The following is a 13,383-nucleotide window of genomic DNA, read 5'->3' as shown; positions in this document are numbered from 1 at the left end:
ATTGGAGCGGTTCGTAACATTTAAGCCGATAGACAACAAAGGCGAATGACGACAGATCGATCGACAAATATTTCTATGCATTGAATGAACGATAAGGAGCGAGAGAAAGTCGAGGGAAAGTAAAAATGCCGCAAAATCCACGCATAGTTTATTAGGATAAAATGAATTACTTCCGGCATAGCCGGTAGTGTCATAAAATTTCGGAGCACGAAATCACTATATATGTATACATTTCGGCGAGTTAAATAATTAAATCTAACATTTTAAATTAATCGTTAATAGATTCGTTCGATAAAATTCACCTCCGTGACAAAAGATCGAAACGACTTTGATCCGATTCCGGTTTGTAAATTATTGCGGAGAATTTTCGAAAGAAAAATTACTTACCCCATATTTTTTCGCGATTCCTGTGATAAAGCCCTGCGATATCCAAATGGAAAAAGATACACGAGAGAGAATTTGGCTTCGATTATCGTGCTCGTTTCGACATTATCAAACGCGAGCGTGAATTCAACTCTAGTCCTCGGCTACCTGGTTAGAATAAATGCGAATTCGTCAGATAAGATAAAATCGAATTCGCCGATTCGCACGCACCGATGTCTGATATTGCACAATCCAAGCGGTAGATATTGAGATTGTAAAAATTCAGTTCGAAAAAATCAGCAGACGAAATGATTTATCGATTAATCTCGATCGAACAATTTTTGTCGAAAGGATGAAAAATTCCGTTCCGGAAAAATTAGCAAGCAAAATAATTTATTGACTGATCGATCGGACAATTTTTGTCGAACGAACACACACCAGCTTAAATAGAAATTAAAAATTAACTTGCGATAAAGCCGCGCGCTTAAAGAATTTTGAGTGTCGTATTTCTCGAGTGTTATTCTTCGAGGAACTGTATATAGCAATAACTGCAATCATCTGAGAGATAACAGAGAAGATAAATCGAAAAGTATAATAAGTAAACCTCTTCAAGGAGACGCAATTTTTAATTCCCGAGCGAATCACACGTACAACACATGTCGTCCCAATTATTTTATTTAATATCTCGTTCCGTGGAAAAACTCAACTTGAATATTCTCCAAAAAACAGTGATATATATACTATCACGTGGACAAGCGAATGAAAAAAATAGAGACCTCCAATAAATTTATTTTAAAAAAATGCATAGACATTATTTTTAAAGTAATAATAGATTTTGAGACGCATCTGGACGATTAATAAAATGCAAGAGACGCGTAATGCAATTATATTTTTTTTTAAACGAATCTTTCGACATAACAAATCTCGTAACGTAATCCTACATCCCACAATAAATACATCCACCTGCTTCTTTCGATTTCAAATAAACGCGATATTTATAAACGATATTTATAAATATAATTTATAATGCGATATTATATACATATATATTTTTTTATAATGACAAATCTCTTTGCGTAATGTAGGAACCACTTGGAAGATCACGTGCCATCAGGTAAAAAGCAATATCCACCATTGACAATAATTATCATATCCGACAATAATTAATGTAAACGCACGAAAAATGATATTCCTTTGATATTTGTTTCGATGATCTCGTTCTCTGCTGTACACAAAAAAATCACGCTATCCAAAAATCCCTGTCGTCACACAGAGATTCGCTTTTGACACTATGCCAGACGTTAAGGAGGAACCGGAGAACGAAGGACGAGTCACCTGCGACTACTTCTCAAGAATGACCCGATAGTGACCACTGCTTTCCATCGCCCATTCCCTCTCCCGTCTTCCTCTTAGTTATCCACACGACTGATAGCGAAACGAAACACTTAAAACTCTTTGAACGCTTAACGAAGCGCTCTTAACAGCGAAATTCTTTAAACGTTCCTTATTTAAATATTTCAATATACAAAAGCGTGCCAGAATTTTCCAGAAAGATAATAATATACAATTATTTTACATTTAATATCTCTAATGTAAAATTTTTATATTTAAATAATAGAATATTTAATCTTAAAATTTATTTTTAATAAATAAATGAAACTGATGCACTACTATCTGTCTGACTCTTTCTAGTCTGTTAAAATTAAATATTTATTTTTAATAATTTTTTATATTATTTAAATATATATTTATATTTTACTTTATAATTTATTTATGTAAATTTAAAACTTCAAAAAATTTTGTATTTTATCGATTTATTTATTATTTTATAATTACATAAATTTATTTTTATTATTAATTTACCTGCAATTGTATTAAAATTGCACTAAAATTTATAAATAATTTAATGTAATTTATATATATATTTATATTAAATTAATTATGTTTATCAAATTATTAAAGACATTATTATAACGAGAATATCAAATTTCTATTATAATATAATAATTTTATCGCGAATTTAAAAGAATATTTTTAAATATTTTTAAATATTTTAGAATTCAAACGATTACATTAAAATTACAAATACAGAGAAAAGATATTGATATCAGACAACGTGTTCATATGTCATTTGACAACTTCCATAGCGACCAACAATAGAAACTGCCGAAATGCAATTTCAAATTAATCGGTGCAAGATCAGTTCTGTTTCTAATCAATGACATACATAGCTCTGACAATAAAATTCTCGTATTTAATCTAATCTAATCTAAACTCGATTCATTTTTCTTTCCAGACACACACGTAACAAAGTTCTTGCAAAAGCAGATAAAAATATTTGTGACTTTTCCACCATTGAAACCGTCATTGTATAAGGTTGTCCGATCGTGTAACATTCTTCGCGTGCAATTGTGTTATCGCCGATTTATATAGCGCATTGCTGCATTAATCACATTGTATTAATCTTTCAAGCGTGTCGATCGATTCTCAAAACGCGACGCGTGAAATCCGGGACACCGGATCGATTAATCTTATCGATTAATCTTATCTGCCATATGCATGAATTCATTCACACACAATTATTATTAATAAATTATATAATAAAATAATTATATACACAGAGAGAATTTTTTCTTAGAATTTACCCTGAAAATCATGGTAATCGTGGGACAATATGGTATGGAAAGAATTTTATAAAAATTTCTTTGATTAATATTTATCACAATAAAAATAATATCTATTACAATAAAATATAAAATATGTTTGATTAATTTTACTATGCAGTTTAGTCAAATTAATCAAACATGTTTTATATTTTATTGTGATAGATTTTTATTGTGAGCGTATTATTTTTATTTACCATAATTTTCAGGGTAAATTTTAAGAGAAAAATCTCTCAGTATATATATATACACACACACAGAGAGAATTTTCTCTTCGAATTTACCCTGAAAATCATGGTAATCGTGGGACAAAATGGTATGGAAAGAATTTTATAAGAATTTCTCCGATTAATATTTATCACAATAAAAATAATAATATCTATTACAATAAAATATAAAATATGTTTGATTAATTTTATTATGCAGTTTAGTCAAATTAATCAAACATGTTTTATATTTTATTGTGATAGATTTTTATTGTGAGCGTATTATTTTTATTTACCATAATTTTCAGGGTAAATTTTAAGAGAAAAATCTCTCAGTATATATATATATATATATATATATATATATACACACACAGAGAGAGAATTTTCTCTTCGAATTTACCCTGAAAATCATGGTAATCGTGGGACAAAATGGTATGGAAAGAATTTTATAAGAATTTCTCCGATTAATATTTATCACAATAAAAATAATATCTATCACAATAAAATATAAAACATGTTTGATTATTTTGACTAAACTGCATAGTAAAATATTAATCAAACATGTTTTATATTTTATTGTGATAAATATTAATCAGAGAAATTCTCATAAAAATCTTTCATATCATTGTCCCATGATTGCCATGATTTTCAGGGTAAATTTTGAGAGAAAAATCTCTCAGTATTTATATATGTATTGTATATATATATTGCATTGAATGAATCATGAATCTCTAGTGAATGTTGAAACGCATATGAGGTTTAATGTACATGAAGGAGGAGAGAGGTCAAAGAAATAGAGAGAGAGAGAGAGAGAAGAAGAAGACATACAGAAAAAGACATGCTGTGCATTATTAATGCTCTTCTCGGGGCTGCAAGATCGATAATTAAACGATGTGTTCATCTCCGTCTTTCTATTTCGGTGGAAGCGAAAAAATCGATCTGACTCATTTGACACTCGGTCGTGAACCTCCAGTTCGATGAGTAATTCCCTTACCTTGGCGAATGCCTTGGCGAAGGTAACGTCTGTATCGCAATATATATATAATACATATATATACTATCATGGCGAGTCACACAATCTCTCTGGTGGTGTACGATGTTGTATGACGAAGGGAATTATCAATCGCGCGGCATACAAAGAGGCCCATTGTCGATTGCTCGTCGGCTGTCAAAAATGTTGCCTTCGCAAGCGGCGAATGTAGGCGGAAATGTCTCGCATGTGCTGTGTCTACGATTTAATTTTTATAATTTTTTATCTACCCCCGATGAGTCACTCGAAACGGAGCACTTAAAGTAGAAAAATGTACGTAAAAGAGCACAGTCTAGATAAGAATGTTATATATTATTATATGTGCACGTGACTTGTGCATTGCAATTTTTCGGTCTCTTTTGCATAAAGATATATAGAGTGTCCGAAAAAAATAGATTTTTCCTTTAATGACAGATCGCTTGGGCCAATATTTTTTTCCAAAGTCGATTCTTTTTTTCCTCGGCGATTTATCCGGTCGCCTCGTTATTATGTAGATTCCCCAGATTAGCGTGAGTTAACGCGATGTTTTTTTATTTGGATAACCCAGTAGGATCGATCGTGAGCTGCGCGTGTTCATGCACACTCGCGCGAAACGGAAAGTCGTCCCGCTGCATTTTTCTGCACCCGCTTCTGCGCTGAATCGGGGACGCCTGACGTAATGCGCGATGAGTCAAGGGGAAAAGAGGGAGGTCTCATGGAGAGAAAATACTTGGCAAATAAAAAATTGCGAGACGTTTTAACGGGAGGCCGTCACGTGACGGTCGTCGATTCTAAGAATATACGCACGTATAATGCGGCAAGGATATTAAAAAAAAAAAAAAAAAAAAAAAAAATTGCATCGAGGATGCGCCGTCGAAGAATGCCGAGAAAATTTCCAATTAATTTAACATTTGGAATAATTTAAAAAATTAATAGGTACGCGATTGACTAACAGGCGAATTAATTAACGATGTTTCTTTAGATCATGTCTTGTTACGACTCCAAATTTTCTTATTTGGTTGCCGAATCTAATTTGTACGAATTTTGGAGATTTCTCCATATGCTATTATTATTCGGATATATATGCGTAATTGGATAATTTTCTTATTTTCTTGCGTTTCCGCCCGACGTCTTAAATATACATATATATACGTTCGTCTAGCGTTGAGGACGAAACAACCTATTTCCGGAAACCGGTTAGCCTTTTGTCGACTCTCTCGTTCGCCGAGAGGGGAAAGACGAGAGGGTTTTCACCGCGAGTAAAATAACGCTCGTGGAATTCTCGTTGCCGGCGAATTTTACGCTCGCGAACTGAATAACGAATGAGCGCACGTCCGTAAAGTTATGATTAGCGATATTTTGTCTCAAAATTCGTAAGACAATAGCGTGAAATTTAGAATATTTCCATCTAATTGTAAGTTTCGAATTTCTAATTCAAGATTAATAATTTCGCGTTTTCGAGATCTACCGATTAAATATTTTCATGACTCAAAGGACCCCGCACAAAATACATAGGCTTTCAGTGGAATTGGCCGAATTTTTGATATGTTTGATATGTTGTAGTTTAAGGCATTCTGATCAAAAGATGTGTAAGCCTCAAAGCTAAATAATGGACAGTTACTGAATTACAACCAGTCAAACATCTCGCAGAGCGCGAGTTTTTCGTGTTTGACTGGCTGTAAATTAGTAACCATCTATTATTTAGCTTTGAGCCTATTACATTTTTTGTTCAGCAGATCATAAGCTACAACATATGAGAAAACCAGCTGATCTTACTATTATAGATCCAATTTTGTATGATTAGTATGGGATTTTTGAATTTGTATAAAATCCTAGATGAAATTGAATCCCAGTAAAATCAGCTGATTTTTTCACATGTTGTAACCTATGACTTGTGTAATAAGCTCAAAGCTAAATAATAGATGGTTACTGATTTACAGCCAGTCAAGCACGAAAAATTAGGACTTTGCGAGTTGTTTGACTAGTTGTAACTAAGAACTATTCATTATTTAGCTTTGAGGCTATTACATCTTTTGATCAGAATGTCTTAAACTACAACATATCAAAATTCAGCCAGTTCCACTGAAAGCCAAAATCCTATGTATTTTGTGCGGGGTCCTTTCATGAATGAAACTCCGAACCTCTTCTTTTTTTTTCACTTTCGACACCCTGTAGATGCTAGGAGGCTAAACGCGACACGTCGCGTGGCCGACGTTTTCGATCGTCGCCGTCGACGGGCGATTTCCTGGACATGTTCCCGCTATCGCACGAAGCCCGCATAGTAAAAGCGCTCTTATCTTATGATAATGAAAGGAGGAGCGTACACACGGAGAGGCGACATTTCCTGTCTATATGTATCCCTTCCGTTTCACCGGGGTACCGTTGCAAGTTTCACGCCACGAGATAATTTCGCAGGTTGCCGAAGATTTATGGGGTCCATGGCGCGAACTATTTTCGGCGCAAGTCAGCTTATCTTCGCGCCGAGGATTCGGAGAGAGAGAGAGCTTCTTGTCATTAGGAATCATCGCCTCGTACTACGATTTTACTCGGAGACTAGAAAAAAATATTTTATACTACAATATTTATTAATATATATACTATTTTGCTTTATATTTTGTATCAAATAATTTTGAAGTAATTTTTTACTCGGAGAATATAAAGCAGTTGTATATAAAAATAGAATATGTCATTTTTTAAAATTTAATATATTCTTATACAGTAAAAAAAATATTTGAAAGTAATATAGTGAAAGATTATATTTTAATATTAGAAAATTGTTATAAATATTAGAATTATCGTTTTATTAATTCTTAGATCATTCTTTTAATTGCTATTAATATTTCCTTTCTGCATTATATGTATTTACACTTTCAAAACAAAAATTTAATTCTAATATTATTATTATTATTATTACCAAAAATATAGGTAAATATTATGTGCACTTAAGATGAAAACGTTAGATAAACGAGATGTTAGAGAAATTAATAAATATATTTCTAGAAAGTAACACTCCTTATATATATATATATTTTTTTTTTTTTTTTTTGACAATCTCTCTATATGATACATTAGAGAAAGTCAAAAACTTTTAATTTTCAAATATTTTACACATTTATTTTTAGCATATCATATAATTTCTTTCTTATTATAATTATATGAAATGTAGTTTTTTGTATATAAACTCGCGATAAACACACATACACGCAAGCCCATTTAATTAATAATAAGCGTCACTCAAGCACGTTCGATCGAATAAAATATACAGAGACAAAATAATGCACATATCATTACTAATATCGACAACAACCCCCCTGGCTTGTATTATTCTTATCGCTGATTAATTGAATTAAATTGCGGAGGCGTCGAGATCTTACGTATTCCTCACCGAATCTTTCTCGAGAAACCGGTTCGGATTCGGACCGACCTTGAGTCTCGGTCATCCTCTCGGGCTTGAAGTTCAGGGCTTTCAAGGTGTTTGCTCGCGGTAGTGGTGAGCCTTAATAAGTTCCGTTCGCGCGCGCGATTCGGACGTTTCTCTCCCTCTTTCGAGGGAGGACGATGTTGAAAAGAGAAAGAAAGAGAGAGTGGAGGAGGTACATCGTGTACAATAATAAACCAGCCAGGAACGAATCGCGGTGGCGCGACGGGAGGCGAGAGGACAATAAAAAGAAAAGGAGAAAAACACGAGTAAACGGGTGGAAAGACCCGTCGCGAGTCGATTTAACTAAGCGCCGATTCTATTTTCAGAATCGGTGCCCGATTCCCCCTTTGAACCCAGCGCGAGTTAAAGTAACGTCATCCGAAAGGGAGTTGCGAGAGGAAGCCAGAGGACATCGCTCTCGAGGAAATTTTTATCTAAATTCCTTGTATTCGAGTATCTAGATCATTGTTCGCACACGGAGAGAATTTTGTCTTAATATGGAAAGAATTTTATGAGAATTTCTCTGATTAATATTTATCACGACAAAAATAATATCTACCACAATAAAATATAAAACATGTTTGATTAATTTGACTAAACTGCATAGTAAAATTAATCAAACATATTTTATATTTTATTGTAACAGATATTATTATTATTTTTATTGTGATAAATAATAATCAGAGATATTCTCATAAAATTCTTTCATGATTTTCAGGGTAAATTCTAAGAGAAAATTCTCTCTGTGCACGCATCGCATTTTATACTTCATCATTTATTATTCGCATTGTTTCTCATTCGCGTTAGTCATCGTTATATTTCGCTTGACAAGACGGAATTCTCAGATTGTCAGATTCTCGATCGCGTTTATACGAAAATGTTTTGTATGAAAAAAATTCTAAGAGATAAAATTGTGTTTCTTACACACATTTTTTTAAAACAATTTTATCCGAACGTGTTTCGTAATGTTTTTCGTTGAAGTGAGACACTCTTTACGAGAACTCGTTCCGTTTCCGGATCAGCACGTGTCAAATGCTAAAGTCGCCGCTCGGAATCGCTGATGCATAAATAATTTTTCGACAAGTCGCTGATCCCTCGGTATGTTGCCTTTCGATAGGTCGATCGTAATACGAATTCTGCTATCGGGACAGAAATTTAATCCGCGACGCTTGCGTCAGTTCGGCCAAAGTTTTTAATTATCCGGGCGGAAAAAGTGCCATAAGTCCCGAAGCGACAGGTGTGACTCGTTTCGATTTAGACGAGATTTATCTCGCGTGATACACGATATATAAGGATAACGGGATTTTTTTCGTGCCATTTCTCTGTCATTATGCAACCCGATAATTAACGAACCGTACCACCGAGTGTAAATTCGCGAACCGTGAAATGTCAGGGCGGATAAACGCGATTATTATGTGTGCACAAAGTGTGACAAAGCAAAAAAAAAAAAACGTCGAGTCAAATACACGTGGCGAGCGAGAAGGTGCTTGCGAGAAATTAAAAAACTTATTTTCTTAGAAAGTATTTACTTTACTATTATAATTGTAAGAAGATTTGTAATGCGCGTCTAAGAAAGCATGAAATATTTTAATTTTTAATTTTATTAATTCCTTCTCTTTTAATGTAATTAATAATTTTTAATTTATATTCTATATTATGTAATTATAACAGTCATAATAGTTTTTATCTATTATCAGAGTATAATAGCGTGATTCTGTGCGATATAATATTATAACATTCTTTAATTATAATATATATATAAAATTACATATATTATAATATCATATAATATAATATTATATATAATAATAATATTTTTCTCATTACAATTTTTTTACGTCATTAATTATTCAAGCGTTGCAGATGCTCCGACGAGATATTTGTCAGAAAAAGAAAAAGAATTAATGAAGCTTATAATGTTTGATTTTTTCTCGACCGTTTTATTCGTAACGATCATCAACACTGTGTCGAACGAATCATTATAGTCGCTTAATCAACAATTTCGTAAGCAATTTCACTAAAACGGAGAATCCAACGAACAAGAACCGTAACTTTATACAAGATTGCCCTCCATCATGCGATGAATCAATTTGATCCACCGCTCCCGGGAGAAATGTAACTCTCGTTTCTTCCTCCCCCGCTCGGCGAACGCATCCGCTCCGGTTCTCTATCCGGAGCTCTGCTCTGCGATCTCATGCCGCTAAACACGCACTTTCTGGGAAACAGACGCACTCGGCGCCCTGCCCACGTTTCTTCTCGGTCTCGGTACAATTACTTGCGTGCCAGTTTTCGCAATGATGTATGCGACGATACCGCGAGAGAGATACGCGATCTCTATAGCAGTAATGGCGATAACAAGCCTCGCGCGTTTGCGCGATCGAAAGCGAAACTATATTTGTTTCTTTTTTCTTTCTATTAATTGTATTAATGTCGATTTTACATATAGTTAACGAGTCGTGAAACAAATTAATAATTTATCTGAATAATGTTCTTTCTACGAATGTTATTTTATTTATATTGCACTAGAAGCGCAGAGAAGTTTGACATTACATGTAGAGTCCGACCGAAATTATGGTTTCGGTTTCGGTTCGGCCAAAAATCAGGATTTCGGTTGATTTCGGTTTCGGCCGAAATTGAGAGCAAATTTCGGCTACGTTAACCGAAACTGTACAAGTCGCAACGCGTCGATTGGCGCCGATTGATGCAACTTTTATGTAATCTCACTAATAACTTATGTAAAAGTTTATAATTTTTCAAAAGCGGATAATATAATTCAATATTATAAATTATAATTATAATGCTTTATTTTATAGTATATTATTTCGTATTGTTTAAGTACTTCAGAAATATTTTTTATATTTTAATAAGATATTTAATAAAATCTTATATTACCTTATTTCTTATTTCAAAAGTACAATGTACATGAATTTCGCTTTTTAATATGTAATTTTTGTAAAAATTTATTCCTTACAAAAGTTTCGATTTTCGGTTTCAATTTCGGCCGAAATAAAATAAAAACCGAATATTCGTTTTCGGTTTCGGCCGAAACAAAAAAATTGATTTCGGTCGGATTCTAATTATATGATACTCGTGTACTACTTTCTTTATTTCGATAAATAGATTAGCTGCATTTTATTTGTAGGATTAGTATCCATAATTATTTGCAATTATTTTTACGACTGTATATTCATTACGATTTATGAATATTTTATTCTTCCACGATTTTCCAATTCAACAATCATCTGTTTAGCTATATATCGATTTTCTCCATCAATTTTCTCGTAAAAGATAAAATTAATTTTCTCCATTTCACATAAATATAATAAAAAATAAAATTGAGTTGTTGGATCGATAAATAGAGATGTTTAAACGTTAGATGTCAGATACGAATAAAATACACGTACGATAAAAAAAGTTATGTAAAAATAAAAATGCACAGAAATACAACTTTTCTCGTTCAGTTCATAGATACACTTTATATTTTTATCTGCAGATATTTCTTATTATATATCCCATTCATTGTTATTCACATTATACCGCGCCATTTGAAACGATCTAGCCGTCACTTTCACAGCTTTCGGGGATCAGGATTTCTGCCTTTGTCTTAAAATAAAGGAAGGCCCGCTTTCTCTCATTTCCTTTTCGAGTACTCCTAATAAGCTTCGAAAGAAATCCGAAGATCCCACGAATACTCCCTAGCCGACAATAATGGATCGAATGAGTTCTCGCTGTTGTTTCTACCTTCTGACACTTCCCAGAAATATGAATCAGCTAGTGTCTATGCGGAATTCTCGTAGTAATTGCAAAAGGTTTCACGACCTCATCTCTGTCTCGATTTGGATAAAATCGAAAAAATGATCGAATAAAAAATAAAAAAATACGGACACGATAATCGCTGCATAATATCGACACGATAAATTATTTATATATATATATATATATATATATATATATAATTGTAAAATATATAAATATATATATTGTAAAAATTTGTAAAAATTCTTATCACATTTACAAAATGTATACATACATATATATTGATTTTGTAAATTTGATAAAAAATTTTTACAAATACACAGAGAGAATTTTCTCTTAAAATTTACCCTGAAAATCGTGGGACAATATGGTATAAAAAAATTTTTATGAGAATTTCTCTGATTAATATTTATCACAATAAAAATAATATCTATCACAATAAAATATAAAACATGTTTGATTAATTTGACTAAACTGCATAGTAAAATTAATCAGACATATTTTATATTTTATTGTGATAAATATTAATCAGAGAAAATCTCATAAAATTCTTTCCATACCATATTGTCCCACGATTATCATAATTTTCAGGGTAAATTCTAAGAGAAAATTCTCTCTGTGTATGTAATAATAATATTAACTTACGCGAGATATTATATTGTATATTATAAATTTACGAAAAGAATGATTATGCAAATTGGCCGAGAAATCTGTCATTGTAAAAATGATGCAGTAGAAAAATGGGTATAACGAAGACGTTATATATTGATATCGTCGATCGACAGTGTCCTTCGATAAATTCGAGTGAGTATTGAATCGTACTTAAAATGCAGTAGCGCGACAATGTAAAACCGACCTTGGCAGACCAATGACATCTTCATCAGAGTGGTTAAAAACCGTTAACCTTCGTTTGAAACGAACAACGATTCCATATCGAGCAATTTCTTAATCTTTTCGTGACGTATTCTATAAATTGTTTTAAAACATATTGTGTTATACAATAACTCAATCAAAATATATTCGTAAGGAAATCTTAAATTTTCAGTTAAAGTTAACACTTAATTTATTGTATATCACAATTAGATTGTATCAAATGATTAAATGTTGTGTATTAAATTTTGCATTAATTAATTATATTAATTCATTATTAATTATATAATTAATTATATAATTAATTATATAGTTGTTGCAATTATTATGCGAGTGTACATACAGAGCGATTCTCTTAAAATATACTTTGTTGACAAAATCCTTATTGAATTGAATACGACTAAATAAAATGTTTCAATCAATATTTTAATTAGTATAAAATTAAATTAAAATTAAATAAATATTAGTTTTGTTTGAAATTAATTAATTAATTTTAATTTATTGAAAACATTAATTTATGAGAAGAGGTTTATCACATAATCTTGCGCTTATTTTAATATCGAAAGAGAGGAAGTCGACTTATCGCTAAATTATACAATAGTATGAATATTTGATTAATTCCCGCCAAGTTGATTGGAGCTTCTGCTTGAACGTAATGTTGTTACGAAGTAATTGACGTGAAACGCGATTGTAATGAGAAATAGAATCGTACTCTCACTCTATACGAATGATTGAAATTGCGTATTGTATAACGAACGATGTATCACGATGACACAATGTAAACAGGTCGGTTAATTTGCTGAAAATGACTTTATATGCGAATCCGTGGATCGTGCATTCAAGGTTCGTCCCCTTTTAACGCCGCAACATCTGCGACGATCCGTGCGTTCTTTCTTAATAAAAGTCCGAGACCCGATTGTGATTTCTTCTCTCGTGAGTCACGCGAATATCAACGATGTAGATTCTAATTTATGCACTTATCCTCGCGTCATATGTATTTCTTCTCTTTTCTTATTAAAATAGTGAGCGCAGAGTTTTATGCAACATGATAAATTTAATAATATAATTAAAATTAGAGTTAAATTTCCTTCT

General features: G+C 32.3%; 1 protein-coding gene across 5 annotated transcripts in view; it reads right to left on the bottom strand.

Moving 5' to 3' along the window:
- Myo61f (unconventional myosin 61F) overlaps window positions 1-13,383 on the bottom strand; it is a 41,702-nt gene that overhangs the window by 8,493 nt on the left and 19,826 nt on the right. The window contains exons 1-2 of one of the 5 annotated variants that reach the window (XM_083047007.1): window positions 1,468-1,733; window positions 388-527 (exon numbers count right to left, since the gene is read on the bottom strand). The exons of 2 other annotated variants lie outside the window; for them this stretch is intronic. In XM_083047007.1, the coding sequence (XP_082903133.1) occupies window positions 388-392 (5 nt within the window). In that variant the 5' untranslated portion in view covers window positions 393-527; window positions 1,468-1,733. Of the gene's footprint in view, window positions 1-387; window positions 532-1,467; window positions 1,734-13,383 lie in introns of those variants that run through there. 2 more of the 5 variants (XM_083047006.1, XM_083047008.1) reach the window with 2 other exon arrangements.

Source organism: Prenolepis imparis, unplaced genomic scaffold (genome assembly GCF_030444845.1).
Source record: "Prenolepis imparis isolate NDT839.2.m4 unplaced genomic scaffold, iyPreImpa1.0 SCAF_9, whole genome shotgun sequence".
Lineage (NCBI taxonomy): Eukaryota > Metazoa > Arthropoda > Insecta > Hymenoptera > Formicidae > Prenolepis > Prenolepis imparis.
The sequence above is the reverse complement of the archived record's forward strand: the minus strand, read 5'-3'. Positions and strand labels throughout refer to the sequence as shown.